Below are 24,893 nucleotides of genomic sequence, written 5' to 3' on the forward strand. Positions count from 1 at the left end.
TCTCTTCCGACAACCCGCTTTCTCAGGCACTTCCTCCCATCCTCTGTCGCTCACCATCTACCTTTCACATTTGCTCACGTCAAGGTAAGATAATACAAGCGTACATCGAACACAGATGTATCACCTTATATTTCGCGCATATTTGGTTCGCTAATAGGCCGCTTTCAGACCACGCAAAGATGAGCTTCGTCACTCGCCGAGGTCTCTCGACCTTGATCCCTCCCAAGGTAAGAAAGCAACACTTCGGGCTTGAAACGGCCTTTCTTGAAGACTCATGCGCTGATATAATCTTCTGTATAGATTGCTTCCCCCAACGTATGATGCTTTGTGCCCCTCGAATTGCCAAATCCATCCCGTGATTCCCCGTCCGTTACGCCGGCACAGGGAGTTTCGTGGTATCGGCCTAGTTAATCATTCACTAACCTTTGAAAAGGCCATCGGCGCTGCCAGAGACGCCGCTCGCATGGACCGTGTTGTGAACTTCTACGCCAAACTTCCCCGTGGTGCTGCTCCTGAGGTTAAGCCCACTGGCCTCATCGGACGCTACCAAGCTCGCTATTTCGGTAGCAAGCCCTCTGCTGCGCGTAAGTGATATGTAATTGATTACATTCTACTTTATATGCTAATGCGAATGCTTTCTGCAGCCCTCGCCCACGCTATCGGTGGTATCCTCATCCTCGGTTACAGCATGGAATACTACTTCCACCTGCGTATGGCTCCTCTATACACCCCCCTTTTTTTTTCTCCCTCGCGATGAAACATGAATCTAACGGATAATAGGCCACCACAAGAACCACCCTCACTAAATTTCTCCCAGCAGGTGTTGGACGTGGGGGATTTGTGTATATATCGTGGGCCTAGAACGGATCGTAGAAGCAGAATACCTGTGATATTTACAATTCAAACCTTTGTGACATTATACTATATTTTCGAGTGTGTTTGGGAATGTAGTATGTAGTATATCTTATTCCATGTTCTACTTGTAGAGTATTTCGAAGTCTGGTTGAATCCGGAATGCCGGGCGCGGTTCAGCAGAAGACGCAAATGCGAAAGTTTGAGCGGAAGGAGAGCACTTGTCATCACCGCCATACATCGCTTAATAACAACTCATGAACCATATTAGCATATTACGATAGATTAAAATAATAAGATATATCTATCTATGAAGTGACATGCCTTTGATTGTTTGTCGCTACCTTTCTGGCCGTAAAGTGCTCCTCCAGCCACAGGGTTTGCTTCAGTTGCGGCGTTTCCCACGCTAACCGGAAACAGTCACTCTAGTCTTGGAACCTGAACTGTCACTCATCATCAGTGACCGCAGCCATCACCCGATCTCTATCAACTCAGAGAAGAGCCTCCCTATCGTGACCTCCCTTTAGGGATACCGTGGGCTGTTTCTTTCGTCCCCAGAGCCCTCTCTGTTACCTGTACTGCGTCAAGTCTTGTTTCACGTGCTGCACTAGCCTCTTCACCATCCGCCCTCTTGGTCGTTCGGAGCTTTTCTCGGCTCAAATAGCTGAGCTCAGTGTTCAACCGTGGCGATTCTTGATCCCTAGCAATAGGTATGCTCCAGCCCTCTTGCCTATCTTCACTTGTGTTTTCACAACTCAAGTCGCGATTTGTTTCTGGATTTGCGGTTTGGGAACACATGTCTAACTGATGTCACAACCTGCTGTCCCCGCAGACTCGAGAATTGTTATGGCAGAGCAGAACGGCCACGATGTGGTAAATCTAACCCTGTCGGGCGGCGATCCTTCGCCTTCCGACGTTCCTGCGAGCACCACCGACAAGAAACCTGCTGGAGGGGACGAGGGGGAGATAAACACTACCGCTACAACATCATCCGAAACGAAAACGAAAGTCGAACCAGAAGACCAGAAAATGCACACCTGGCAAACGACGGAAAGCAGCGACAAGGAGAAGTCCGGAGAACAAACTACAATAGTGAGTGCTTTGGACGAGATTCTGGGGTATCGACTTACTCCGACGCAGGACGCATCAAAGCAATGGCCGGGTACAGTGGCAACAAAGGTACTTGAAATGAACGGGATAACATCAGTTTCGGATGGCGGGGAAGACTCGGCCTCTCTAGGCGGCTCGGAATCCGATGCTAGTCGAACGGAAAGCAGAGCTCACAGTCGTGCTGGATCAACCAAACGGCCAACAGCATTCAAGCCGGTTTCTTTCGCCAAGTTTTCCGTCCCCAAAGCGCCGGGCACACCTCCGGTGGCTAAAGCTCCTGAAAAGAGTACGTACTTTGCCTGCCCGCACTGAGGAAGTATACAATCCATAACATATCATAGCTCCGTTGTCCACGGGGACTCCTTTAGGCACACCGTTACAGAATCCACGGCCTCGATTAGTGGCAAAGACGACGAGTAGCTTGCGCGACTCGTTATCCAAAGCGGGCACAAACGGGACTAGGCTTGGTGGAGGTGGCCCCGACCCCAACCAAGTCTGGAACAGGAATCGACGTAAGGCACCCCGATTGGGAGAGAAATACGAGTTGTCATCTAACGAATTTTGTCCTCATAGCGGTTCAGCAGACGCCCCCGAAACATCTGACCGACGAGGAGCTGAAGCAACAATATGGAATTCATATGACTTCGAGGATCCAAGAAGATGGCGGCGGCACAGAGGCGAAATGGGCTGATATTGATGACGATGAAGACGATTGGGCCCCGGATACTATCGAATGGACTGATGGGACGAAAACCGATTTGAAGACTGAAGCCCCTCAGCCAGAACCTATTCCGAGAACCACACAAGCAACCACGGCAAAACCGATGACCGAGACGAAGGAGCTTCCACCGGTAGAACAAATACCTGCGGCCAAGGAACCCCCGAAATACATGCCCAAACCTGTCACCTCAATAGGTCCAAACCCTACAGTTCTTAGACTGGGTGCCAGTGCCGAACGGCAAGCGAGGACAGCAGGCATTTCCGCAAAGGGATCAAATAATGAGAAGCTGCCCGCGTCCTCTACAAGCCCAGCCCCTCCCGCAAAATCACCATGGGCTCCCATCCCGCCCATCGAAAGAGCGTCTCCGGCCATGCCTCCGGTTCAGGTCCAACCCCAAACACGAGCTCCTTTCCCGCCCAGGGAAAACGTCAACGACGGTCTAAGTACGACTATTGCTCCGAAAGAGATCGCGGCGGATGACTTCAATCGTACGTGGAGGGAGTCTCAGCCAGGAACGCGAGAGCTTTATAACTCAAGGTCAGGGCGTTACGAGCCTGTTCCCGAGCCAAGAAAAGGTGGTACCCATCGAAACGAGCAGAGCTTCCGCGCTCCCTCACTGTTGCAACGACCTGCAGCACCAGGTGAGCATGCAGGGCCTGCAGAACCTTCTGCCGCATTCCAGACGCATAGGACAAGTGTGCAAGATACCGCGCATTGGACGCGCCGTCGAACTTCGTCCAATGTTAGCGGCGGAAGTGGAAGCTTTGGTCGGCGGATGTCGATTGGCCGACCTGACGCTGTACAAAGGCCATTTGAAGCTCGACGAGGTTCCCAGGTAAACGGAATGATCGAGCCACACCTCCAAACCCGAGAAAATATCCCTAATGAGACTCATTTACGGGATATCTCACCAATTCGACATGGACATGGCCCCTTGCCTCCTCGGGACCAGACCATTGCTCCTGAGAAGGTTCCTGATAGCTCCGCTGGAGAAGGCCAGCCTCCTGCTGCGACCTCTGCTACTGATGGACAGTCCGGGGTACCTCAAACGTCACAGGAAGATGCGGTTGCCATGCAAGAGCGGATCATGAAGGAGAAGCGTATGGAGGCCCGCCAGCGGAGGTTGGAACAAGAAGAGAAAGAGGAAGCTGCGAAGCGTGAAAGAATCAGACAGAAGCTCGAGGCGCTTGGGCCACCACCTGAGAAATCGAAGGCGAAGAGCAAGGAGTCCCCTGAAGTTAGCAAGGTTGAGACGACAGCTACTGGTCCTGCTCAATCACCTCCAAAACCCCCTGTACCGGAACCCACTGGGGCACCAAAGCAATATGGGATGATGAAGGTCCATCACCCAGATACTGTGAAAAAGCTCATCGAGAAAGAAAGGAGCCATGACAAGACTACTTCCACGGCCCATGTCCGGCGCGTCTCTTCACCCAACCGGGAGTTGAAAACGGATGCTGCTACAGCAAATGGACCTCAAGCATCACATGGGCCTCCTGAGCCACTCGAAGATATAACTGGTAACCAGAAAGTTGAAGAGGAAAACGCCCAATGGAGGGGTGGTATGAATGTTCCCAACACATACGCTCCTTGGACAGGGAATGCCAAACTTGTTGGCCCAGGCCCTTTGACGAATCCCTGGAAACCTTTGAGCAATGATAAAACATTAGGGAATGGTATTTTTGATCAGACTCTTGGAAATTTCCCAGCGAGGGACTTGACACTGCGAAATCATCTCGGTTTGGAGCAGTCACCACTTCCTCCCAGCTCGCAGTCATTCCCCACGACCACACGATCCGCCCAAGAAAGTGCAACGATTTCGCCACTTCCATCCCCCGAAACTAGACATGCCTCCTATGATGCGCTAAGCCCGATCGGCCGGCCAGGCCCCATCGGACCCCCAAGAGCGCATTCAAGCTGGCAGCATGATGCACGTACTGCTGCATGGAATGATTTCCATGCTGTTGCCACGAAGCGCGAAGCCGAGGAAAATGAAAGGTTGCGCCATGAGATGAATGCTGTCCGTGACAGCCAGCCATCGCTTCAGACCAGCTTCAATGAAACTTGGCGGCAAGTTCGCACGGGAGACCAAGCCGGTCAGAGGCAAGTTGTTGGTATTTCCAGAACAACAGATGGGAATGCATCGCTTCCAAATCCTCTATCCAACCTTGAACACCCTGTTGGGCCACTTTCGTTTGCAGAAGCCCATGCACGTCCTCTTGTTAACGTCCCCATTCGGAGTTCGCGATTCTTCCCGCAGGCGACTGAGCATAGAAAGCCGACATATGAAGAGGTTGATTTTTTCCGAAGCCCTTCACCACCCCCTCCCGAAGACGTATCGACACATCCTGTATATTTTGGTGATTCGAATAAACCTTTAGTACACCTTCCGGCGCCGAAGCCGATTGTCAAACTCCCACCAAAGGTGGCTCCTCCACCACCTACACCACCGACATTTGCCTCCATGGTTGCTTCCAATACGCGCCCTGGCCCTCCGTCAACTGCTACAAACTGGCAGGAGAGGATCAATACCCTCTTCGGTAAGAAGACAGCTGTGCCGGAGAAAAAGAATGCTCTAGCAATCTCATCTGCTTCGAAAGAGCCCCTTGACGTGCAGTTGCGTATCGCAGAAGTTTCTGTTTCACTGCCCTACAATGGGGAATCTCGGTCTGGAGACGGTGAACTGACTGCGAGACAAGTCGAGGAAGCAGAGGCGATGTTTGAGGACCGTGAAGTAGGTTCACTACCCGTTGTACGAGTGCCCACGATGGCTCCTCCGGCCGCTTGGCGAGCTGCACCTGCACCATCTCAAGCCCGCTTGAGGTCTAAGGTTCTGAAGGCGATGCAAGTCCATAGCGTTGAACCCTTCATATTTGGGCCTCGCGATAAGGATGCGTCAGTAGTCAACCAAATCTTTGTCCGACTTCCTGGTGCAGTTGAGGCAAAGACGGTGGCTGTCCCACGAAAAGCAGGATCTCATACCAATCCTCGAGCACGTGGACAACCTACATATAAGCCTCGTAAGAACACCAAACCACGCGATGGCTCCGGTGGCTCGAATTTCAAGAAGACTGTCGCTCAACAAACAAATGGAAACAGCCAGGCGCAACGACAATCGCGAAAGTCGTCGTGGGGCAACCCTACTACCAATCCAACCTAATAATGCCATTTGAACGGGATGCTCAAAGTCTTTTTTTTTTTCTTTTATAGACGCCTGAGCAGCCTCAACTTCACTTCTCGAGCTTTATTATCTTCTCCGGGTTTCGGGTCCTTTTTCGTTGAGTGTTTGATGAGCTACGCCTGCGGGGAATTGGATGGAATTCGGGTTCTCTAGCATATGTTCTTTTGTGTTGCTTTTGCCGTACAATATTCCCTACCCTTCTTCTATTTCATTCTACCTTCTTATTGACTTACCTCTTCCGCTGTACGCATTTTGAAAGTAGTTATTCTATTTCCCGATACAACCGGGATGCAAGGCAAAATTACTGACGTGCAATCAAGCACACGTACGCCTTATTTCACCTGACCAGGATGCAAATTTCCAGAGCAGAATCAATAATACATACTTATTGTCTTGTTTCCCGCGCGTTTTGCTCGTCTGCTAGGTAAACAGTGCTATGCCAAGGTACTGAGGCCTGCAGAGTAATGCTGATAATTAAGCCAACAGGGTGGTCTTCAATGTTCACCTATACTGGACCTTTCAATCCTTATATAAGATACTCGTATGTAGATATTGTAATGGATATTTTAGATATTTGTAATTTTCAGTATTACCAACATCGACCCCAAAGCCCAAAAACTCCAGGTATATTACCATCACGAACGCCCACGCCCCTTCCCTTCTTAACGCTAGAATAATTGTACATCAAAAGCTGAGCAGCATACCACAAGTTTTAGGAAGAAGCAAACAAGTCGCGGGAAAAACAAAATCTAAACAGGGATTAACACACGCTCTACCAGTTCCAGGTTCGGCTGGAAGCCGTGAACACTGGCGGCTTCCATTGAAGTCGTGTCGGATCAATCTTGCGAGATCCCTTGATTTTTTCCTTCTCTATACGCTTGTTGCGCTCTTCAATGACTTGGTCGGTGAGTACAATGACCCAGTTTCCTTTCTGTGAGCTTGTTAGATTCTATATCAGCGAGAAAAGGACGGGGAGTGCAACAAGGGCAACATACGTGATATCTAAGCATTTTGAATATAGCCAGCGTCTCATGGACATCCTTCTCGGTCATTGATGTCAACACCGCGAGGTCGTTCTCACTCACTGCCTCGCGCCCAGGATCTGTGAGAATGTCGACGAGCGTTTCACGCCAATATTGTCTATATCCCAGCAATCCCAAATCACTGAGAGGTTTCTCTGGGGAGCCGAGCTTCCCTTCTCGCTTGCTGAGTTCGTAGCTGAAGGAGATAAGGAGCCTTCCAAAACCGCGCCGTTGGTATTGCGGCAGTGTCAGAATGCACGCAAGATTGTAGCCTTCCGCGGAATCTTTTTCTTTGGAGAAGTAACCAACAAGGTGGCACCCGGTGTCGTCCCGAGTGCACATGCAGTAGAAGAGGAAAGGGTCGACATCGTAGTAAAGGGTCTTGTGGTCAAGGAAGAGTTTGCTGAGAAGACAAAGGTTGCGACACCATGTTCGCTGTCGGCGGCCGTCTACTTCGAAGAATGAGATGTTATCATCTCGGTAGATTTCGTTGCCAGGAGGGTGTGTGAGTGTACACTTGGTGCGGTGGCGCTCAAATGCGCGCTTGTTGTCGAAGTAGCTCAGACAGAACTCATCGATGTACACCACCTCTGCGTCGGAGAAGGAAGCAGGATACGGAGAAAAGTACCACGGCTCAACATCGTATTTGCCCATCTGTAGTCGATCAAGGTTTCGCACTCGGTGAATTTCAGTCGGGTTCTGTGTCATACTGCCACTAGTACGCAACCTCTCGATCTCTTCTTCACGCGACGGCAGCCCTAGTGCCCGTTCCTCCTCTTTGATTTCTTTTGCATCAGTGAAGCTAACATCCATCATATCAATGTCCTCGGAGTCGGCTTTCGGGGTCCCATCTGCAGATACCGCTTCTGAACCCAATAGAAACAAGTTCACGGGTGTTTCATCGCCACGATTCTCCTTTCCGCCTGCTTTCGATGGTCTCTGTACCTTTCCCACATTGGCATTTTTGCCCGTGAGAAGGTCTGGGGTTGCAGAGACATCACGACTACCAGCTCTAGCACGCTTATTCTTGCTTGGAGCTTTGTTGGCAGGGCCGGTCTTCTTCTTTTCAGGTTTCTCAGGCTGGGGCCATTCAACTTCCTGAGACAGGTCGAGTCTAGAAGAAGCGACCCATTCTAAACAAGATCGTCAGCTGTACTTTCCTTGAAAGTTCGTCTATGCACGACATACCGTCAAGTCGTTTGTTGAAATCAACATAATGGACGCTGTAAATGTAATCAGTCAACTGTATCCCCTGGAATAAGACTGCGGAGTAGCTCACTAGAAAGCAAGGCCATCTTTCCGCTGCTTTATAGACAGAATCTCTGCTTTTCTTAACTCTCCATCCTATGGCACAGTTAACGATCCATTCATGTAATCACGTGATCCGATTTTTCAAGCGACTGGCAAAAGGGGATGCAGAACGCACCTTGTGGACCATGGCCTTCACACCGATTCTAATGTTTCAGTTAGCATATGCGACCGGGAAAACTGGGGTTCAAAATTGCAAATATGAGATTTATTTCGAGCATAATCACGTACCTGATGGTGTTGAGGGTGGCGAACCCCTTCTCAACGGGGTCCGGGGTCCCGGTGGCCTCCCCGTGAGAATCTCTAACGCCCATTGTGATCGGGAAACAATCCTCAGTCTATCAAGATGGAAAATATTGATAAAATGACTTTGTGGATGATTCTTTCGATGAAGATTCGCAGGGCTCCTTGAGGCGATTGATGGAGGATTTGAGTGACGGAAGGGGGCGGGAGACCGCCTTTCAAGTTTTTGCCTCTCAAGCTTTTTGGTTGTCCGTTTTAGGTTCCCTGGATGTACCATCGTTACTCGGAACAGAGAGGAGTGAGGTGGATATAGTAAAATGGCATGTTACCATCAAAATCTTACTACTTATAGTATGTGGGAAATGAGAAGAATTAGAATACATCGTGAAATACAGTAATAGCCTCCATATTCCCACGCCTCACTTTCAATGCCAACCATTCACCATGCCTCCTGTGCCAGCAACCAGTTCGTCCAGCTCCTCCTTTCTCGATCGGTATTGTTCCTGAGCCTCTCGTTCTCTGCGCATGACAAAGGCGACATCCTCCCGTAGTTTCTCAAGTCGCCTTGAAATCGCAGCCTCTTCTGATATCTGGAGTGTGCGAAAAGCGTCTAGTTCATTCTTCGACTTATCCAGGGCTGTGTGGGCTTCCGTGACCTTTGTCCGTAGTGTCTTCGCCCGGTTTTGATATCCACCGTAATGCAGTGCCAGCTTCTTTTCAAGTTTATTTCCCTGCTCTGCAGTTGCGAGTAGAGATGCCTGTACATTGTCAAAGACGCCAATCATCCGCTGTTCTTGCTGATATGGGTCCTCGTCCTCGTCAACGTAGTTAGAAAGACCAGGTAGAGTGTTCGAACGAGTAGAGCCCCACTGGGTGTCGAACTCAACCGCCCACTCCTGCATCTTTCCGGATGACACCTCAGCTGTAATGGCCGCACGAGCTTCTTCTAACCATCGGTCATCGAGCCGCTCCAGTTTCCGGGCTTTGCCTCCGATTTTGGCGCCAGGAACAGGGAACTTGCTTGCATCGTTGGCGATAAGAAGGGCCGCCTCCTTAGCAATCAAGTTAGGAATTGGGTCTGTTACATGCGACACACGCTCCATTAATGTATCGATATCGAGCACAACTGGTCGAGGGAGTGCGCGTTGGTAGACCTGTGTCTGGCGTTTATGCTCAGCTGCTGCAGCTTTGGCCTGGGCCTCCCTTTCTTTCCTGTCTCGTTCTGCCGCATCCTCCTCTGAGTATTCTGCCATTGCAGTTGGCTCCGCCGTTTCAGAGGGCAGCTCTTCGAGCTCCCACTCGGTTTCCTTAGGCTTTGGAAGCGCTGCCAACCTACCGCGGATGCTTTGCCGCGCGAGGTTCTCTTGTATCTTCATGTCCTTAGGCGTGCTTCCAATGAGTTGACCACCGTCGATCTCCTTGTTTAGTGAAAAGTGATCGCGAGGAGTCCGTAGTGGAGTAGCCCCAGGCCCGACACCTCCTGGCACAGGTGTTGCACCAACCGCGTTCCCTTGCCTAAAAGGTGTAGCCATGGGATTCGGTGTGACAATCTCCTGACGGCGGGGAGCGATGCCGTCGAAACCTGTAGAAGATCCTCCTTCATGCAGGGGTGTATTTTCACCACCCAAAAGAGAAGATTGGGTTTCCGTTAAGGCCCTGATATTTCGAATCTCATTTGCAATGTGATCTTCCTCCGGGGGGGCTCTAGGTGTTCGGATTGGTGTCCCTCCAACCATGGCGGAGTAGTTTCCAAGTAGTCCTCGGGTTCCTTCTTCTTCTCCCACCATCTTGCTGGCCTTATCTCCTGCCATACCCATCTTGATGATATCCTCCATTTCGCTTTCACTGACTTGGGGGCTGGGAAGGACTAATGCTCTCCGCTTGCTGCTTTGCTCCGCTTCTCTGATCTTTTGCATCTGGCCTGCCCGGGCAGCAGCCGCAAAAGCAGCAGAGTTACTGTTCTTATCATTCTTCCTCTTCTTCCGTTCAGCGTCTTCATCTTGGTCTCCTTTGCGTTTGTTCGCTAGTTGTTGCTTTCGAGGATCGAACATTTCACGCTGTCTCTCATTGCGGGCCTCCTCTTCGCCAGTATCATAGAACCCAGGTGCCGCTGGCTTTTCAAACGGAATATCCGCATTATAGTCCATTTCGCCCTGTTTTCGCGTAACAACCTTGATATTGATGCCGGCGTTTTTCAGTTCACGGCGCTTCTGAAGCACAGCGAGTCGTCGTGATTCTTCAAGCTGTCGTTCTCGAGCCTTACGCTTCGCCTTTTTACCCTGCGTATTTGCGAGACGCGCTCGGGCCTCGCTTAACATTTCTTTCTCATCTTCATCAAGATCGATAGTATCCGGGCGGGCGGGCTTGGATTCTGGGTCGGGGTCTAGTTCACCGGGTCTATAGGCAATTAGTAAGAGTAGGTCTCGAGAGTGAGCTTCCTAGTGCATACCTTAGCCTTCTGACGTCGTCCGCACTTGGGGCAGCGCTTTCCGCGCCAGGGCCTCCCAAGCCGAGCTCATCGTTCTCACGGGCCTCCGCTTCATCCAAAAGTTTTTGATAACGTTCTAGGCACTGAGTTGCCGTGCGACCTACGATCGGTGCAATCGTCCGCCATTGCGTTGGCATCAACTTGGCCAGATGCAACAACTTTTCATCCTCTTCCCGAGACCATTCCACTTTCCTAATACCGGGATCGAGCCATTCAACCCAGCGCGCTTTACATTGCTTCGGGGTCTTTCTTGCCAACAACGAAGACACACGCGCCCATTGGTTTAGACCATACTTCGAGACCTAGAAACACATAACATCAGTAACGTCGCGATGGTAAAAGCCAGATGAATTCCATCTTGAAAAGGGTGAGTTTGATCGTACCGCCGCTCGAAGGACTTCGTCCTCAATATTGGTCCTATAAGTAAGTTAGTTGGGAGCTCAAGGAAAATAATTCACGACTTTCGGTTTTCAACTTACCAGACACCTCCTTTGACGACCGGCATGGCTGCGGAGACTCGACGAAGCCGTCCTTATACCGGTCCACGGAATGGAATATTTTCTGCCTGAATCTGGCGTGATAATCTGTAACCGATAAGTGCGGGCTGGCCGGTGTCGAGAGCAGCCTGCGCGCAGATGGACGGTGATGAAGAAAGCTCATCAACTGAACTTAGTGTCCGCGATAGGCGCGAAAGTGGTTTAGCGCGGTAGGCGCATTTGCTAACTTAACTAGTCTCCCCGCCATGTTATGTAAGCAGATCCAGATTTTTGATCGAAAAGATAAAAAAAGTTCGAGGATGTACAAACACTAGTAAGGGCCCCAACAAACGAATTTTTCCTTAACTTTCCGCTCGGAGGGTTCGTCAAAATGTCAAATACAGTGGAAGCACCTCGTCAATACGGCCAGCCCTCGAGAAAGGGCAAGAGGGCCTGGAGAAAAAATGTGGACGTTTCGGAGGTTCAAGAAGGTCTTCGTCTGTTGAAGGATGAAGAAATCAAAGGGTATGATTCCGCATGTTCGCCAATAATACCCTACTGGACCGGTTTTGACTGATCGATTACAGAGGTGTTTTAGCAGAGAAACCTTCCGAGGAATTGTTCGTCATTGACAAGAAGGGCTCGTCGGAGATTCGCGACGCATACCGAAAACAACACAAAAAGCATCTGAAAGCAGATGAAATCCTCGCACAAAGATCCGCTATAGCGGCAGTGGACACACGGAAACGTGGGAGCTCCAACGTGACCGACGGCGTTATCGAGCCGAAGACCAAGAAGCATAAGAGCGACTGGGTTAGCCGCAAAGAATGGAAGCGCTTGAAGCAGGTGGCCAAAGAGGGTAACCCAATGGATAAGCCAAGTGATGGTGGTTTCTACGATCCTTGGGCCGACGAAGCGGACCCGACGCCTCTTGACGATCCTCAGTTCGATTATCTAGAAAAGCCTAAACCAAAGGTGGCCCCGGAAACTCTGAAGCGAGCTCCTATTTCCCTGACTGCCGATGGAAAGGCGGTTCCTTCCGTACGAGCGCCAAATGCTGGTACAAGTTACAATCCGACTTTCGAAGATTGGGATGAACTGCTACGAGTACAAGGGCAAAGGGCCGTCGAAGAGGAGAAGAAGCGGTTAGAGGAGGAGCGTAAGGAACAAGAGCGACAGCGCTTGGTTGATGAGGCCAAGGATGACGACGGTGAAGCCAAATCTGATGATGAAAGCGCTTGGGAAGGCTTCGAGAGTGAGTATGAGAAGCCAGAATGGCTGAACAAGAAGCGCCCCGAGAGAAAGACGAAAACACAGAGAAACAAGATAAAGCGAAGAAAGGAGGCCGAAAGACAAGCCAAATGGGAGGAACAGAAAACGAAAAAGGAGGCCCAAGTTGCTGAAGCCAAGGCTATCTCAGAGCGCTTCAAGCTCCAGGAATTGGAACGTCAAAAACGGGACAGTGACGCTGACGAATCTTCCGATGAGGGTGACGATACTACGCTGCGCCGGAAGCCACTGGGGGGTAAAATAAGGTGCGTTTCTGGCTTTAATAACCTTGTTATATATATATATTTTACTAACGATAGCAGGGCCCCGGAAAAGCCGACCGAGGTAGTCCTACCGGACGAACTGCAAGATTCGCTGCGTCTGTTGAAGCCAGAGGGAAATCTTCTCGACGATCGATTCCGTACATTGATTGTCCAGGGCAAGCTCGAATCCCGGAAGCCCGTATCGCAACCGAGAAAGGCGAAGAGGGAAGTGACCGAGAAGTGGACCTACAAAGACTTCAAGGTGCCTGGGTTATGATTGCTTTAGTTTATATGGTTCCGCTAGATATCAGGCTGGTTAATAAAAGTAATTCTCAAAATCACCAATATTTGTACCACTTCCAATACACGGGCGCATGAATGTGACAACGCGAACCATAAATGATAATGGTTCTGAGCTTCGAACAAGTTTTTCAAGGCCGTTCAAGAATATCGATGTTGGGCAGTTGTATGTCGGCGGGTGGGTCAAGCCGAGGCCAATTAGCTTTTTAGCGCGGAGTGAGTTGGCTGAGTGGCTCCGCAAACATGAATGATTATTTCTGCTCTTTTTCTCCGACTCCGACCAAGTTCACCATGCGATAGCACCCAGCTCACATTGGAATGGAACTAAAATCGCTCTCCAGTAATTGGAAAAAGCTGCAGGAGACCTTGAAGAAGGACGTCTCCACGGCCCCCACGTCAAAGCGCAAACGATCCGATCGCGAGACTCAGAATGATCTAGTGAAGAAGCGGAAAACCGTTACAGAAGCAGGGAAAGGAGGAAAACGCACCTCACAAAGTGCACATACCTCCAATAAACGGAAGAGAATGTCTCAAGCATCCCCCGACGGAGTTGGGAAGGAAACTCAAAGTATATCCCGGAAAAGCTCCACGGCAGCATTTCCAAAGGACAATGAGGGCCGTTCTTCAACGTTAGTTCTCTGATTCCCATATTTACACCAACCTGCTTCCCTCTTCAATAAAGAATGATCACTAACAATCGATTATAGCGTCGAAATAGGGAAATATATAGCGGTGGATTGTGAGATGGTTGGAATTGGACCAAACCCAGACAACGATTCAGCCCTTGCCCGCATCAGTATCGTCAACTACAACGGTGATCAAGTATACGACTCATATGTACGACCCAAGGAGATGGTTACTGATTGGCGAACATACGTCAGTGGAATAACGCCCAAGCATATGGTAGAAGCCAGGTCATTAGAACAAGTGCAGAAAGAGGTCGCGGAGATACTTGATGGACGGATACTAGTGGGACATGCTCTCCGAAACGACTTAGATGCTCTTTTACTCAGTCACCCCAAGCGCGATATCAGAGATACCAGCAAACACCCCCCATATCGGAAAATTGCCGGGGGAGGTTCCCCTCGATTGAAGATCCTAGCGTCAGAGTTCCTGGGGCTGAAAATACAAGACGGCGCCCATTCAAGTGTGGAGGATGCGAAGGCTACAATGCTCTTGTATCGACGAGACAAAGATGAGTTCGAACGAGAACATTTGAAGAAATGGCCTGTTCGAGTTGCGCCAGAGAGCAAGGAGAACGGGGAGGATGAGAAGAAGAAGAAGAAAAAGAAAAAGAAGACCCGTAAGAGGTGAGGATGTATTTGATATTGTGTTCGATATACCCTAGAAATGATGAGTTTGATATATAAATGCTGGCGAATTGCCAATTATTTTGTGTAACTCAAATATCCCTATACGTTGAATAGTTCAAGATCCTAAGGTGAGAGAAAGAGATTATTTATTTTTGAAGAACAAGATAAATGCAAAAAACACTCTTGGGCAAATGGCATAAAAGCAAATGCTATGAAAGCTATCTCAATGCACCAGCCGGAGAAGTGTGCCCTTGCACGAGACAAGTAGTTTCGAGTGGAGGGGAAGTCTAGTATTCTACCTGTAATAGTCACCATCTCTCCATTCGCTTGATACTAGCGTTGTCGTCGTAGATATTGTTCTTGTTGCTTAGGGTCGAGTAGCCCGGCCGCCCAGCCTTCGGCTCCGGCTGCGCTGCCACTTTACGCGGTCCGCTCATCGCGTCGCGTCTTCCTCTGGACACCAACCAAGCCAACATTACCACGAAGACGTTCAAGCCGCCAAAACACAGGAGCCATCTGTGAACGTATACGAATTGCCACATTAATTGTGCTATTATCATTCCGTCCCTTCATTTGCGTCCGCTACCAATTGCAATGTTTGCCCTTCAACCCAAACAACAAGGCACAGACACCAAAGACAATGAGCCTCTTCGCAATTGCACACCAAATATTCTTCCCTGCCGGATCCACCATGATGGACCTGTGAAATCGCTCAACAGATACTGGATGCCTATTGCAGATGATAAGGGTGAGCAGAGCCCCCTTCAATCCAACCCACCTACTCACTAGTTATAAGACAAAGATCTTCAGACGGCATACTTCCGGGGCCGGAGGCTACGAGGCAGACAGGTTCAGATCCCTGAGGGGTATGAGGGTGAGCTATAATTATTCACAAGACCCGTCAAGCTGTATTTTGCTAACATATTAACAGGGGTTGTCGCGACGCATACAGATCGTGAGATGCCAAAAGTTACGAACAGCGAAAGTACGAACGAGGAAGGTGAACAAGATGAGCCAGTTAAGGTATTAGAGAAGCAAACCACATTTGACGAATACGTGGTTTGGGGACACGAAACAATTCCTGCTGCCGATGATACGTTCGTCAAGGGAGTAGAAGAGTGGGTGAAGTTCGCTGAAGCGGTATGCTATTCGTCTCTTCTGGCACTGATCCTAAAGCTAACTATACGATCAGATACATACTGAGGGTGGCGAGGGAAAGAAGTCTACATGAACAGATTGATTTAAGCTCGTTGTTTCGAGTATATGAAGTCTACATATTGAGGGTCTAGCTGCGCCGCAAAACGTAAACCCCACCTCCCAATCACTACGGCAGGGATCCAACAGCAGGTCATTTGCGATCAAGCAAATGCATCATCTAAACACGGGGATCTCGGCTCCAGTGGTATGATGCTGGCCGTCAGCTCCAGGCCTCACGTAAATCGCACCCTTGCGGACACAAGGCACGAGAAAGGAAACACTCACGACAATTCTACAACCCTGAACCAATGGCCACGGTCTCTCCATTTTGACTTCTCCAATCTCTATAGCACGGATCTTATTTGTCATGTTCGTGTGTATATATATGAAGCCTCGAAAACCAACCGTAATTCAGATTTGAGCTCTTTCTCTTTTTATTTTATTTTTCCCCTGTAGGGCGTTGATATGGATATAGATAAGCCTGACCGCCCCATTATTCTGCCAGAAGCCGACGAGATTTTGAAGTTCAACTTTATAAAATATCTACATGGCATACCCCCAAATTCATATAATGGAATCTAAAAGCGATAAGAGGCTTGCACCTGAAGGGCTTATCTCAACATTTGAGGTTACCAGACTTCTCAAGCAAGGTATGTGCCCCGATAAACAACACCAAACCCCGCAATATACCCCTACCCCACTGATAGCAACCTCAGAACAAAGAGCTAACAAAGTACTTCCCCAGACCAAAATGGCCGCCGAATTGCCATCCTCGGGTCTATAGATGGTCAACAAGGTATCCTCACCGCCGAACGAACCGCATTCGCAACCGAGTCCCCCGGGGCTCTAAAGGCCTTCCACTCGTCAATAACTCGCGTTAACAACCTCGGTGATAATGATATTTACCGGTGGTATCTGGCTTCCTCTGGAATAGATGCTGATGGACATCCATCGCACGACCTTAAGCTCAACCTCATTTGGCCGTGCACGGAACAACATGTCAAGAAATACTCCGACCAGGTGCTGCGCATGGTGACTGAGACGCCAGAGATCTACAGCGACTACATACGGCCTTACATGCAGGCAAAGAGAGAGGAGGGACGGTTGAATTGGGTGTTCAATATCCTTGAGGGGCGCACGGAGCAAGAGGATGTCATCTTACGGGACGATGGGCATGGGCCGGAGGATGCGTTCTTGATGCTTCCCGATTTGAACTGGGATAGAAAGACGTTAGGGTCCTTACATTTGCTAGCATTGGTACAGAGACGCGATATTTGGAGTCTGAGGGATTTGAAGAAGAAGCACGTGCCTTGGTTGAAATACCTAAGACAGCGGGTGCTTGAGGGGACGGTCAAGATGTATCCAGGGCTGGAGGAGGACCAGTTGAAGCTCTACGTACATTGTATGTGGACTTTTTCTATTATTTTCTCACAGGTGTGTGGCTGCTAACGTACCCTAGATCAACCGACATACTATCATTTCCATATCCATATCGTCAATGTCATGCTCGAGGCGGGTGCCACGCAGGCCACTGGGAAGGCATTCGGTTTGGAAAATATAATCTCGCAGTTGGAGACCATTTCTGGGGATGAGAACGCGAGCATGGCAGATGTCGGCCTGACCTACTTTTTGGGAGAAGCGAGTGAGCTATGGACCGATATCTATGCTCCCCTCAAACAGGGAAAGAAGCTGAAGGGCGACAATTAGAATAGTCACTTTTGAATGACGAATAACTGGCATGTTTATCTACTTGTCATATCTGACGAACGGCTACCTATTACGTAGTTAATTTGTTCTCACTGCGCTCCGCTTTTCAGCCGCCGCGGATCAATTTCAAACCCCGCAACACTTCTTTCCCCTCATCAACTCTCCAACGCCACACTTGCAGTCTGGCATAGTTTACTCTTTATTTCAACCTATCTCTTAAACCTGATATCCCAATTCTCAATCCGACAACAGAAATCTGCAATCATGGCAGAGAACCCAGACGTCTCTAAAAACAACAAGGCCTTCGTGCCCCTCGGTTCGTCCCCCCTCACTTAAATCGCCAGCCCCCGTCAAACAATAAAACTAACCTGCCAAAACGAACAGAAAACAACCCAGAAGTGATGTCCCACCTAGTTCATCAACTAGGACTCTCCCCGTCTCTAGGCTTCACAGACGTGTTCTCGCTCGATGAACCCGATCTCCTCGCGCTAGTCCCTCGCCCCTCGCATGCCCTCCTCCTCGTCTTTCCCGTCTCGAAAACTTACGAATCATCTCGCATTACAGAAGATGGCCCCCTACCTGAGTACTCCGGTTCAGGGCCCCAAGAGCCCGTAACGTGGTTTAAACAGACGATTCGGAATGCATGCGGGCTTATCGGTCTCCTCCATGCCGTGTCGAATGGCGAGGCGAGGAATCATATTCTTCCGGGTTCAGATTTAGAGGGTCTATTGAAAGATGCAGAGGGGTTAGAGCCTAACCAGAGGGCAGATCTGTTATATGAGAGCAAGGCGTTGGAGAGTGCGCATGCGGACGCGGCAAAATTGGGCGATACGCAGGCACCTGGGGCCGAGGATGATGTGGATTTGCACTTTGTAGCATTTGTTAAAGGTGCTGATGGAAAGTTGTGGGAGCTTGATGGGCGGAGAAAGGGACCTCTAGAGCGTGGTGTGCTTGAACCTGAGGAGGATGCGTTGAGTGAGAAGGCGCTGGAGCTGGGGGTTAGACGGTTCTTGGAGGTTGAGGCAAAGGGGGGGAACCCAGACCTGAGATTCAGCCTTGTTAGTCTAGGGGGTGTTTTTGATTGATCTGGTTTAACTAGATTTTGTGGACTATACTGAGTTCTAGTGAATATCTGGAACGTAAACCCACATAAGTGACACCGATCCCACCGCATGGAGCCACAAAACACATTGTGATCTAATACATATCTCATAAATCAAAACCAATGCCTCGATATACGAGTTGTCACTCATCAGACCACCAGTTTTCTGAATTAAATTTAAGCACCTCATTACCACAAGCCCACCATCCTGCCGTCAAATTGCGAGCAAATACCTCCAGCGCCGAATAGTGCACAGGAGCGGTATTAGGCTCTGGCGTGAAGAAAGTTTTCTCAAATGCCTCCTTTAGATTCGGCTTCCGAGAATGAACATCAGGGACAGCAGCAATAACCCTCCTCAAAATGCCATCACCCGGGGCTCTGGTTATAGAGCCAGGCTTCCTCTTCCCAATAACGAGGATTTCATATGGTTTGCGCCAGACACCTTCGATTGGCGTTACTGGTTGGCCATCAACGGCCGTCTTAACCCATACCCATTCTTCGCAAACGGAGAAGCCTGCCCCAGCAAGCCCACCGTATGCTGCCTCCCTTGCTCTGGCCGAATTGGTAATCCATATAGCGGCAATAGATAAGTTGGATTTATTTTCAGGAGTTAGATCTCCACTCTGTAAAGGCGAATATGAATGCACAGTGAGTACGGCGCATATATACGCCATCAGCAGCTCACTATCAAGGTAGGTCCCTGTTTCATAATAGCCGCTGCGGCGTACGGATTTATTGGACCACGGCGGATCCATTACAATAAGGTTAAACTTCTGGTTTGAGGCCAGACTTGGAATCGGACTTGGATTGTCGTGTCCCATCCCCGTTAAGGGTGTCGATATTGGTAGGTTGCATAGTATGAAATTCGACAGAGGCGGTATGATGAAGACCCGAGTGCACTCTTGTTTCTCAGTATCAACCTTAAAGTTTTTAAGCGGTTTAGCCGCGAATAAGCTGTGAATTTCGACAACTGCTGTTTCCGGGGATGTATTCTTCACAAGGTTGTTGCATAGCTCCGCTTCGTCTTTGAACCTGTTTCTCCCCGGCGATAGAATCAGAGGTGGTTGGAATGGAGATTGAGCGATTGCAAAGCCTTGCTGGCTAGACGGCAGAGGAAAATATTCAGGATGGAATTTATCGTCTTCTTCGTCATGCTCATTCCTTGTGGCATTTCTATCCTGCGGCCTTCTTTTCTTCCCCCTGTCGCTCTCCCCAGATCGAATTCTGGCCAGGCACGCGGAGCGGTCGAGTTCTTGATCACGCCCTTTAGATTCATCATCTTCTAAAAGACATCGTGGAAGATACCATTCTGAGCCCTGGCAATAATGATTCCGAATATCTTCTAGGGCATTGGACAATAAAGGTGATATCTCCTCATGAATTTCAGAACGCGGGATTCGTGCGAGAACCCTCGCCCGCGCGGCCTCTGATTTCGGCTCAAAAGATGCCGGGTATGGTGTTTTTAATGCTGGAGTAGATAAAATGCGTCTTTGTTTCTTTTTCGGTGGCTCTGTGGAGACGAAACTGATATTGTCGCTAGGTACACCAGGTTGTGGTTCCAGTGATAATTCTTGTGCTAGTGCAATGGATGCTGGAATGTCGATTAGGAAAACTGTGTTGGATGTGTTTTGATAGAGAATTGAAGACTTTGGCGTCATTACCACTGGATTCGGTGTTTGTTGGTGGTTCGACAAGCTTCAACTGATTGTTTTCAAGGGAATGTTGGAGGTCAAACTGAAATAAATGGTTTTCTATCCATGCCACCAAAATCTCCCAAATCAATCATCATCAGTACCACTATCCAAGCTGGTTCTTTTTCTACAAAAACAAAACACAAATTAATATTAATTATAAGGTCGTTGGATTTATTGCAGCTAGCTGTCGTTTCTGGTCCTTGCAACTTCGATTATTCCAATAAAAATTCTATATATAAGTCTAGTAGTGTACGAACGGGCACAAATATCATAGACCCGGTAAGTCATGCTTGGCAAAACAAAGACTACTATTTGTTCCCCCAAATCCAAAGCTGTTTGTTAACGCCACATCTATACGACGTTCCTGGGCCTGGTTTGGCGCGTAATTACAGTCGAAGCCCTCAGCCAGACGATCCAGGTTAATGGTAGGGGGCATCACGTTCTAGGAGCCAATTAGCTGAGTCTATAAAATTTATACGAACAACCGACCTCTTTTATGGCGAGAGTCGTGAATAGAGCTTCAATAGCGCCCGCACCCCCAAGTAGATGCCCTATAGCTCCCTTGGTGCTACTGATGTTCACATCCGCAGCCTGCTGTTTACCCCCGGGGCCAAGGAGAAAGGCTTTGATTGCCGCGTTCTCGGCTGCATCACCGACGATGGTCGACGTCGCATGGGCGTTGACATAGTCAATAATGGATGGCTCAAATCGAGCGTTCTTTAAAGCTTTCTTCATTGCCAGCAAAGCCCCTGCTCCGTTCTCTTTCGGGGCTGTCATATGATGGGCATCGCCAGAGCACCCATAACCTCTCACTTCTGCGTATATGTGAGAGCCTCTAGCTTTGGCATGCTCTAGCTCCTGTAAAGGTTCGAGTTAGCTCAAATCTTGATTGTAAGTGTTCTGAGTCACATATACCTCTAGAATCAACATTGCCGCACCCTCACCAACCACAAACCCTTCACGGTCCGCATCAAAAGGCCGTGATGACTTCTCAGGACTGTTGTTGAAGCTCGTCGCCAGACTGCGTGCCCTCGCAAATCCTCCAACTGCAAGCGGGTGGATACAGGACTCCGCTCCGCCGGCAAGCATCACATCTGCATCCCCGCAAGAGATGAAACGTGCAGCATCACCAATCGAATGCGCCCCAGTCGTACATGCAGTCGTGGCTGCATGGTTAGGGCCCATAAAACCATACTTCATAGATATATGGCCGGCTCCGAGGTTGATCAATAGCTTCGGCACAAACAAAGGAGACACTTTTCGGTAGCCTCCCTTCTCGTACGCTACAACGGTATCATATATCTCGTCGAAATTGCCAATACCAGACCCTAGACAAATCCCTGTGGCTTCTAGCTGGTCAACAGCTGTTGGCTTCCATCCCGCATCCTCTAGCGCCTCCTCCGAAGCAGCCAGCGCATACTGGGCGAATCGCGCCATCTTGCGCTCATCCTGTCGCCATTTAGCATCCGAATATTATGCCTAGCAATTTCAAGTCGATCCTGACATGGCAAAGGCGAATAAACAAACATGTCTAGGCACATACTTACATCTCTACTCAACCACTCCGACGCCATCCATCGGCCCTCGGCGCGATGGCCACTTGGGACTACCGCGGCAATCTGACAAGGCAAGTCTGCAAATCTAGCATCTCTATCCTTTACATTGACGATACCGCAATGGCCATCTAACAGACGCTTCCAAGTCCGACGCACCCCTATAGTATGAGCCGTTTAGTAGTTGAATAAAGGACCAATGAACGATCACAACAAAAACGCATGCAAGCAAAACAGCCGAGCCATGTGAATCTGAGAAAACAAGGAACAGCGCCGTATCGTATCCAGCTACCTTGTTCGGAACCACGGCATCCATGTTCACTCCAGCCCCAGCTCCCGTCGCCGACCTTCCTCTTCGAGAAGTGGAGACGTTGGAGAAGACACTGGGAGAACGCAGGAGAACCCTCGTCGGTGACTGCGGCGTAGGCCAAATGTTTGCAAGCGGAGTAAACGATAGCCGAGCGGGAAAGGGATACAGGACATGTTTAATTGCCTGGTATTGGAACAGCACTATCACTCACCTACACCTAGGGGTGTCACCGCACCAAGACCTGTTACGACAACCCGCCGCATGGCATCTTGTTCTTTTCTTCAATATCGACGGCAGGTATAGAGGGGGTGTTGGGGTAATATTGTAGCTCGGACTCCGAGGAGCAAACGCGTGCGCTGAGGCAGTAGTGTCAACGAAGGTGTAGGACGATGATTGATTGTTCTATGAGGAGTGAAGAATCGCGATGGCCCGAAGAGGAAAGTCTGAACGACGTCAAGTCCGCCAGGCAGCAAGGCACCGAAGAGGGTGGCGGGTGCGGCCAATCGGAGGCTCCGCTACTATCGATAAGAGACTGCATGAACAAACCATGACCGACTTACCATACGGCGCTCTTCCTCTTGCTCCACAACAGTCCATACGCAGGCATATTTAGGTAAGATCTTTCCTTCTTTTCTTTTACTTGCCGCAGTCTTTCTTTAGCTATATACTTGCTCTTTCCTGCGTATATCGGGTTAATCATAATGAAGCTGACCTGGGTTGGATTGCTGGCACTGGCCGGGACCGCCCTGTCCCACGCTCATCATGAGCATGAAGACATTCCACAGCATGTGCGTGAGGAGCTCCTGAAGAAATGGAACCAAGAGGTAGGCAATCCAAGTCTCGCACTATAAATATCTGAAGTACTGACAAGTGATCTAGTGGTCTTTCACCGGACATGCCAGTTTCGCGCACTTGAAGCCCGTCAAGTGCCTCGTTGAGCCGGAAGAGAAGTACGATATCGCCGTCATCGGCGCACCCTTCGACACCGCAGTTAGCTACAGACCAGGTATATCCAGGCTCTCAATCTACTAATTTCGCCTGTATACTAAATACATTCAACCCACATAGGAGCTCGATTCGGCCCGCGCGCAATTCGCGCCGCCAGCGCTCGGCAAATGGCCGGCACCTCTTTCAACACTCGTGCGGGGATCAACCCTTACAGCTCGTGGGCCACCATAAAGGACTGCGGCGACATTCCCATCACGCCGTTCGACAATGGTGTCGCTGAGCGCCAGATGTACGAAGCCTTCCTCGAGCTAGGCTCCCGCACGCCCATCACCAGCGCCTCATCCGAGTACGGCACGAAGGGCATCTCCACTGGCAAATCCAAGCTTGTCACCCTTGGCGGTGATCACAGCGTTGCGCTCCCGGCTCTCCGCGCTTTGTATCAGATTTACCAAAAACCCATCACGGTCTTGCATTTCGATGCCCACCTCGACACCTGGAACCCCGTGCGTTACTCGGCGTACTGGCAATCTGAGCAGTCGGCGTTTAACCACGGTAGCTTTTTCCACAAGGCCAGTCGTGAGGGTCTTATTTGCAATTCGACCTCTGCGCATGCCGGTTTGCGCACCCGGCTTACGGGCATCGATGACAGCGACTACACCGCACCTGGAACGCCCGAGCAAGGATTCATGCGTATCCACGCTGACGATATCGACGAACTGGGCGGACCAATGGGCGTTGTGAATAAGATTATCCAGCGCATTGGACTCGACTCAGAACAACCCGTCTACCTGTCCGTCGACATCGACGTCCTTGACCCCGCTACCGCACCTGGAACTGGAACACCAGAACCGGGTGGCTGGACAACCCGTGAATTCATCCGCATTTTGCGCGGTATCGAAAAACTTAATATTGTTGGCGCGGACATTGTTGAGGTGTCGCCTAGCTATGACAACAAGGGTGAAACGACTGCCCTGGCTGCTGCACAGGTTGCCTACGAGATCATCACCAGTATGGTCAAAGCAGGTGCGGGCGAGGATCTGGGTGGGTGGTACGGACGCAAGGAGGGTGTTACCGCTCAGGAAACGGAGCCTGAGCCCGAAACCAAGGAGTCTGGACACAAGGACGAGCTGTAAATGAATGAGATACATGAGGCATGTCGATAAAGATAACGAAATCAAAGCCAACCCATGAACAAACTGGCAGTTTAGTAAAATAACGACATAAAGCAACAATTCGGTCTCGGTGAGCAATCCCGGCCGACTGGTCTCCTGACATAGGATTCTTCTGTGCCAATCAAGGAGCCAAGGCTACTATAACAAGCGAATCCTTAAAACTATAAAGCATTTGCTATGTCATATAGTGCCATTGTCAAACCTGCATCAATCAAGAAAGTATGTCCTAGCGCAAAGAAGTTGAATCAAGAGACTTTGGTCTTCACATTGGATATATCCCTGTGCTATCTAATCCAAGTCTCGGTGAAACTGGGGGTGTTAAAATCGCACAGTAAATGCATTTGGCATGACAGCAAATTGAGAGCATAAAGTAAAATATCGAACCAGGAGCCAACCAAAACAGGACGCCTCGACTTCCAACGCCAAGTTCAGACGATGAGAGCTGTGATGAAAGGAGTGAACATAGACAGGAAATGGAAAGGCGGCAACGGGAAGAGCACAGTGGGGTAATCAGGATAATATAGGGCTAGATACCAAAGGAATAATAGACGTATGGAGTGGAACGGAATAAGAGGCCAAAAAAATAAGTTGGTGAGAGACGAGGCCTGCTTGTTCGTATAATGTTTTCATGGCAGCGTTCAGAAGTGTATGGATAATGGGCCGT

At 49.7% G+C, this 24,893-nt stretch overlaps 10 protein-coding genes across 10 annotated transcripts; 7 read left to right on the plus strand and 3 right to left on the minus strand.

The window, feature by feature from the left end:
• The first annotated feature begins 73 nt into the window (after window positions 1-73).
• ASPVEDRAFT_63882 (F1F0 ATP synthase subunit f) lies at window positions 74-1,032 on the plus strand. Its single transcript, XM_040815697.1, has 6 exons — window positions 74-84; window positions 169-227; window positions 301-315; window positions 434-584; window positions 645-710; window positions 781-1,032. The coding sequence occupies exons 2-6, from the start codon at window positions 180-182 to the stop codon at window positions 804-806; spliced, it is 306 nt and encodes a 101-aa protein (XP_040670277.1). The 5' UTR covers window positions 74-84; window positions 169-179; the 3' UTR covers window positions 807-1,032.
• Window positions 1,033-1,659: 627 nt separating this feature from the next.
• ASPVEDRAFT_136469 (uncharacterized protein) lies at window positions 1,660-5,843 on the plus strand (the record flags this gene model as incomplete). Its single annotated transcript, XM_040807298.1, has 3 exons — window positions 1,660-2,248; window positions 2,304-2,474; window positions 2,536-5,843. The coding sequence occupies 3 exons, from the start codon at window positions 1,660-1,662 to the stop codon at window positions 5,841-5,843; spliced, it is 4,068 nt and encodes a 1,355-aa protein (XP_040670278.1).
• A 793-nt stretch (window positions 5,844-6,636) lies between these two features.
• Window positions 6,637-11,430, minus strand: cef1 (putative cell division control protein (Cdc5); the record flags this gene model as incomplete). The annotated part of the gene is made up of 10 exons (XM_040814958.1): window positions 6,637-6,813; window positions 6,860-8,019; window positions 8,075-8,109; window positions 8,166-8,230; window positions 8,313-8,340; window positions 8,426-8,532; window positions 8,881-10,834; window positions 10,887-11,227; window positions 11,309-11,342; window positions 11,405-11,430. The coding sequence occupies 10 exons, from the start codon at window positions 11,428-11,430 to the stop codon at window positions 6,637-6,639; spliced, it is 3,927 nt and encodes a 1,308-aa protein (XP_040670279.1).
• Window positions 11,431-11,706: 276 nt separating this feature from the next.
• Window positions 11,707-14,687, plus strand: ASPVEDRAFT_63885 (uncharacterized protein). Its single transcript, XM_040815698.1, has 5 exons — window positions 11,707-11,926; window positions 11,989-12,936; window positions 12,994-13,195; window positions 13,534-13,862; window positions 13,941-14,687. The coding sequence occupies exons 1-5, from the start codon at window positions 11,793-11,795 to the stop codon at window positions 14,545-14,547; spliced, it is 2,220 nt and encodes a 739-aa protein (XP_040670280.1). The 5' UTR covers window positions 11,707-11,792; the 3' UTR covers window positions 14,548-14,687.
• A 321-nt stretch (window positions 14,688-15,008) lies between these two features.
• ASPVEDRAFT_197024 (ribonuclease H2 subunit C) lies at window positions 15,009-16,193 on the plus strand. The gene is made up of 4 exons (XM_040809226.1): window positions 15,009-15,294; window positions 15,343-15,420; window positions 15,478-15,686; window positions 15,739-16,193. The coding sequence occupies exons 1-4, from the start codon at window positions 15,141-15,143 to the stop codon at window positions 15,775-15,777; spliced, it is 480 nt and encodes a 159-aa protein (XP_040670281.1). The 5' UTR covers window positions 15,009-15,140; the 3' UTR covers window positions 15,778-16,193.
• A 69-nt stretch (window positions 16,194-16,262) lies between these two features.
• ASPVEDRAFT_44008 (putative mRNA decapping hydrolase) lies at window positions 16,263-17,602 on the plus strand. Its single transcript, XM_040812956.1, has 3 exons — window positions 16,263-16,393; window positions 16,489-17,145; window positions 17,203-17,602. Exons 1-3 carry the CDS (start codon window positions 16,291-16,293, stop codon window positions 17,448-17,450), a joined length of 1,008 nt encoding a protein of 335 aa, XP_040670282.1. The 5' UTR covers window positions 16,263-16,290; the 3' UTR covers window positions 17,451-17,602.
• Window positions 17,576-18,923, plus strand: ASPVEDRAFT_44009 (ubiquitin carboxyl-terminal hydrolase). Its single transcript, XM_040812957.1, has 2 exons — window positions 17,576-17,766; window positions 17,835-18,923. The coding sequence occupies exons 1-2, from the start codon at window positions 17,715-17,717 to the stop codon at window positions 18,533-18,535; spliced, it is 753 nt and encodes a 250-aa protein (XP_040670283.1). The 5' UTR covers window positions 17,576-17,714; the 3' UTR covers window positions 18,536-18,923.
• On the minus strand, window positions 18,696-20,210 carry ASPVEDRAFT_135003 (MT-A70 family; the record flags this gene model as incomplete). The annotated part of the gene is made up of 1 exon (XM_040807186.1): window positions 18,696-20,210. One exon carries the CDS (start codon window positions 20,208-20,210, stop codon window positions 18,696-18,698), a length of 1,515 nt encoding a protein of 504 aa, XP_040670284.1.
• A 196-nt stretch (window positions 20,211-20,406) lies between these two features.
• ASPVEDRAFT_44010 (putative beta-ketoacyl synthase (Cem1)) lies at window positions 20,407-22,533 on the minus strand. Its single transcript, XM_040812958.1, has 5 exons — window positions 22,321-22,533; window positions 21,794-21,960; window positions 21,162-21,695; window positions 20,736-21,104; window positions 20,407-20,688 (listed from the first exon to the last, which is right to left on the minus strand). Exons 1-5 carry the CDS (start codon window positions 22,370-22,372, stop codon window positions 20,515-20,517), a joined length of 1,296 nt encoding a protein of 431 aa, XP_040670285.1. The 5' UTR covers window positions 22,373-22,533; the 3' UTR covers window positions 20,407-20,514.
• Window positions 22,534-22,810: 277 nt separating this feature from the next.
• ASPVEDRAFT_63891 (agmatinase) lies at window positions 22,811-24,190 on the plus strand (the record flags this gene model as incomplete). The annotated part of the gene is made up of 3 exons (XM_040815700.1): window positions 22,811-22,933; window positions 22,989-23,115; window positions 23,178-24,190. The coding sequence occupies 3 exons, from the start codon at window positions 22,811-22,813 to the stop codon at window positions 24,188-24,190; spliced, it is 1,263 nt and encodes a 420-aa protein (XP_040670286.1).
• Window positions 24,191-24,893: the final 703 nt, after the last annotated feature.

The sequence above is a fragment of the Aspergillus versicolor genome, assembly GCF_001890125.1.
Source record: "Aspergillus versicolor CBS 583.65 unplaced genomic scaffold ASPVEscaffold_7, whole genome shotgun sequence".
NCBI lineage: Eukaryota > Fungi > Ascomycota > Eurotiomycetes > Eurotiales > Aspergillaceae > Aspergillus > Aspergillus versicolor.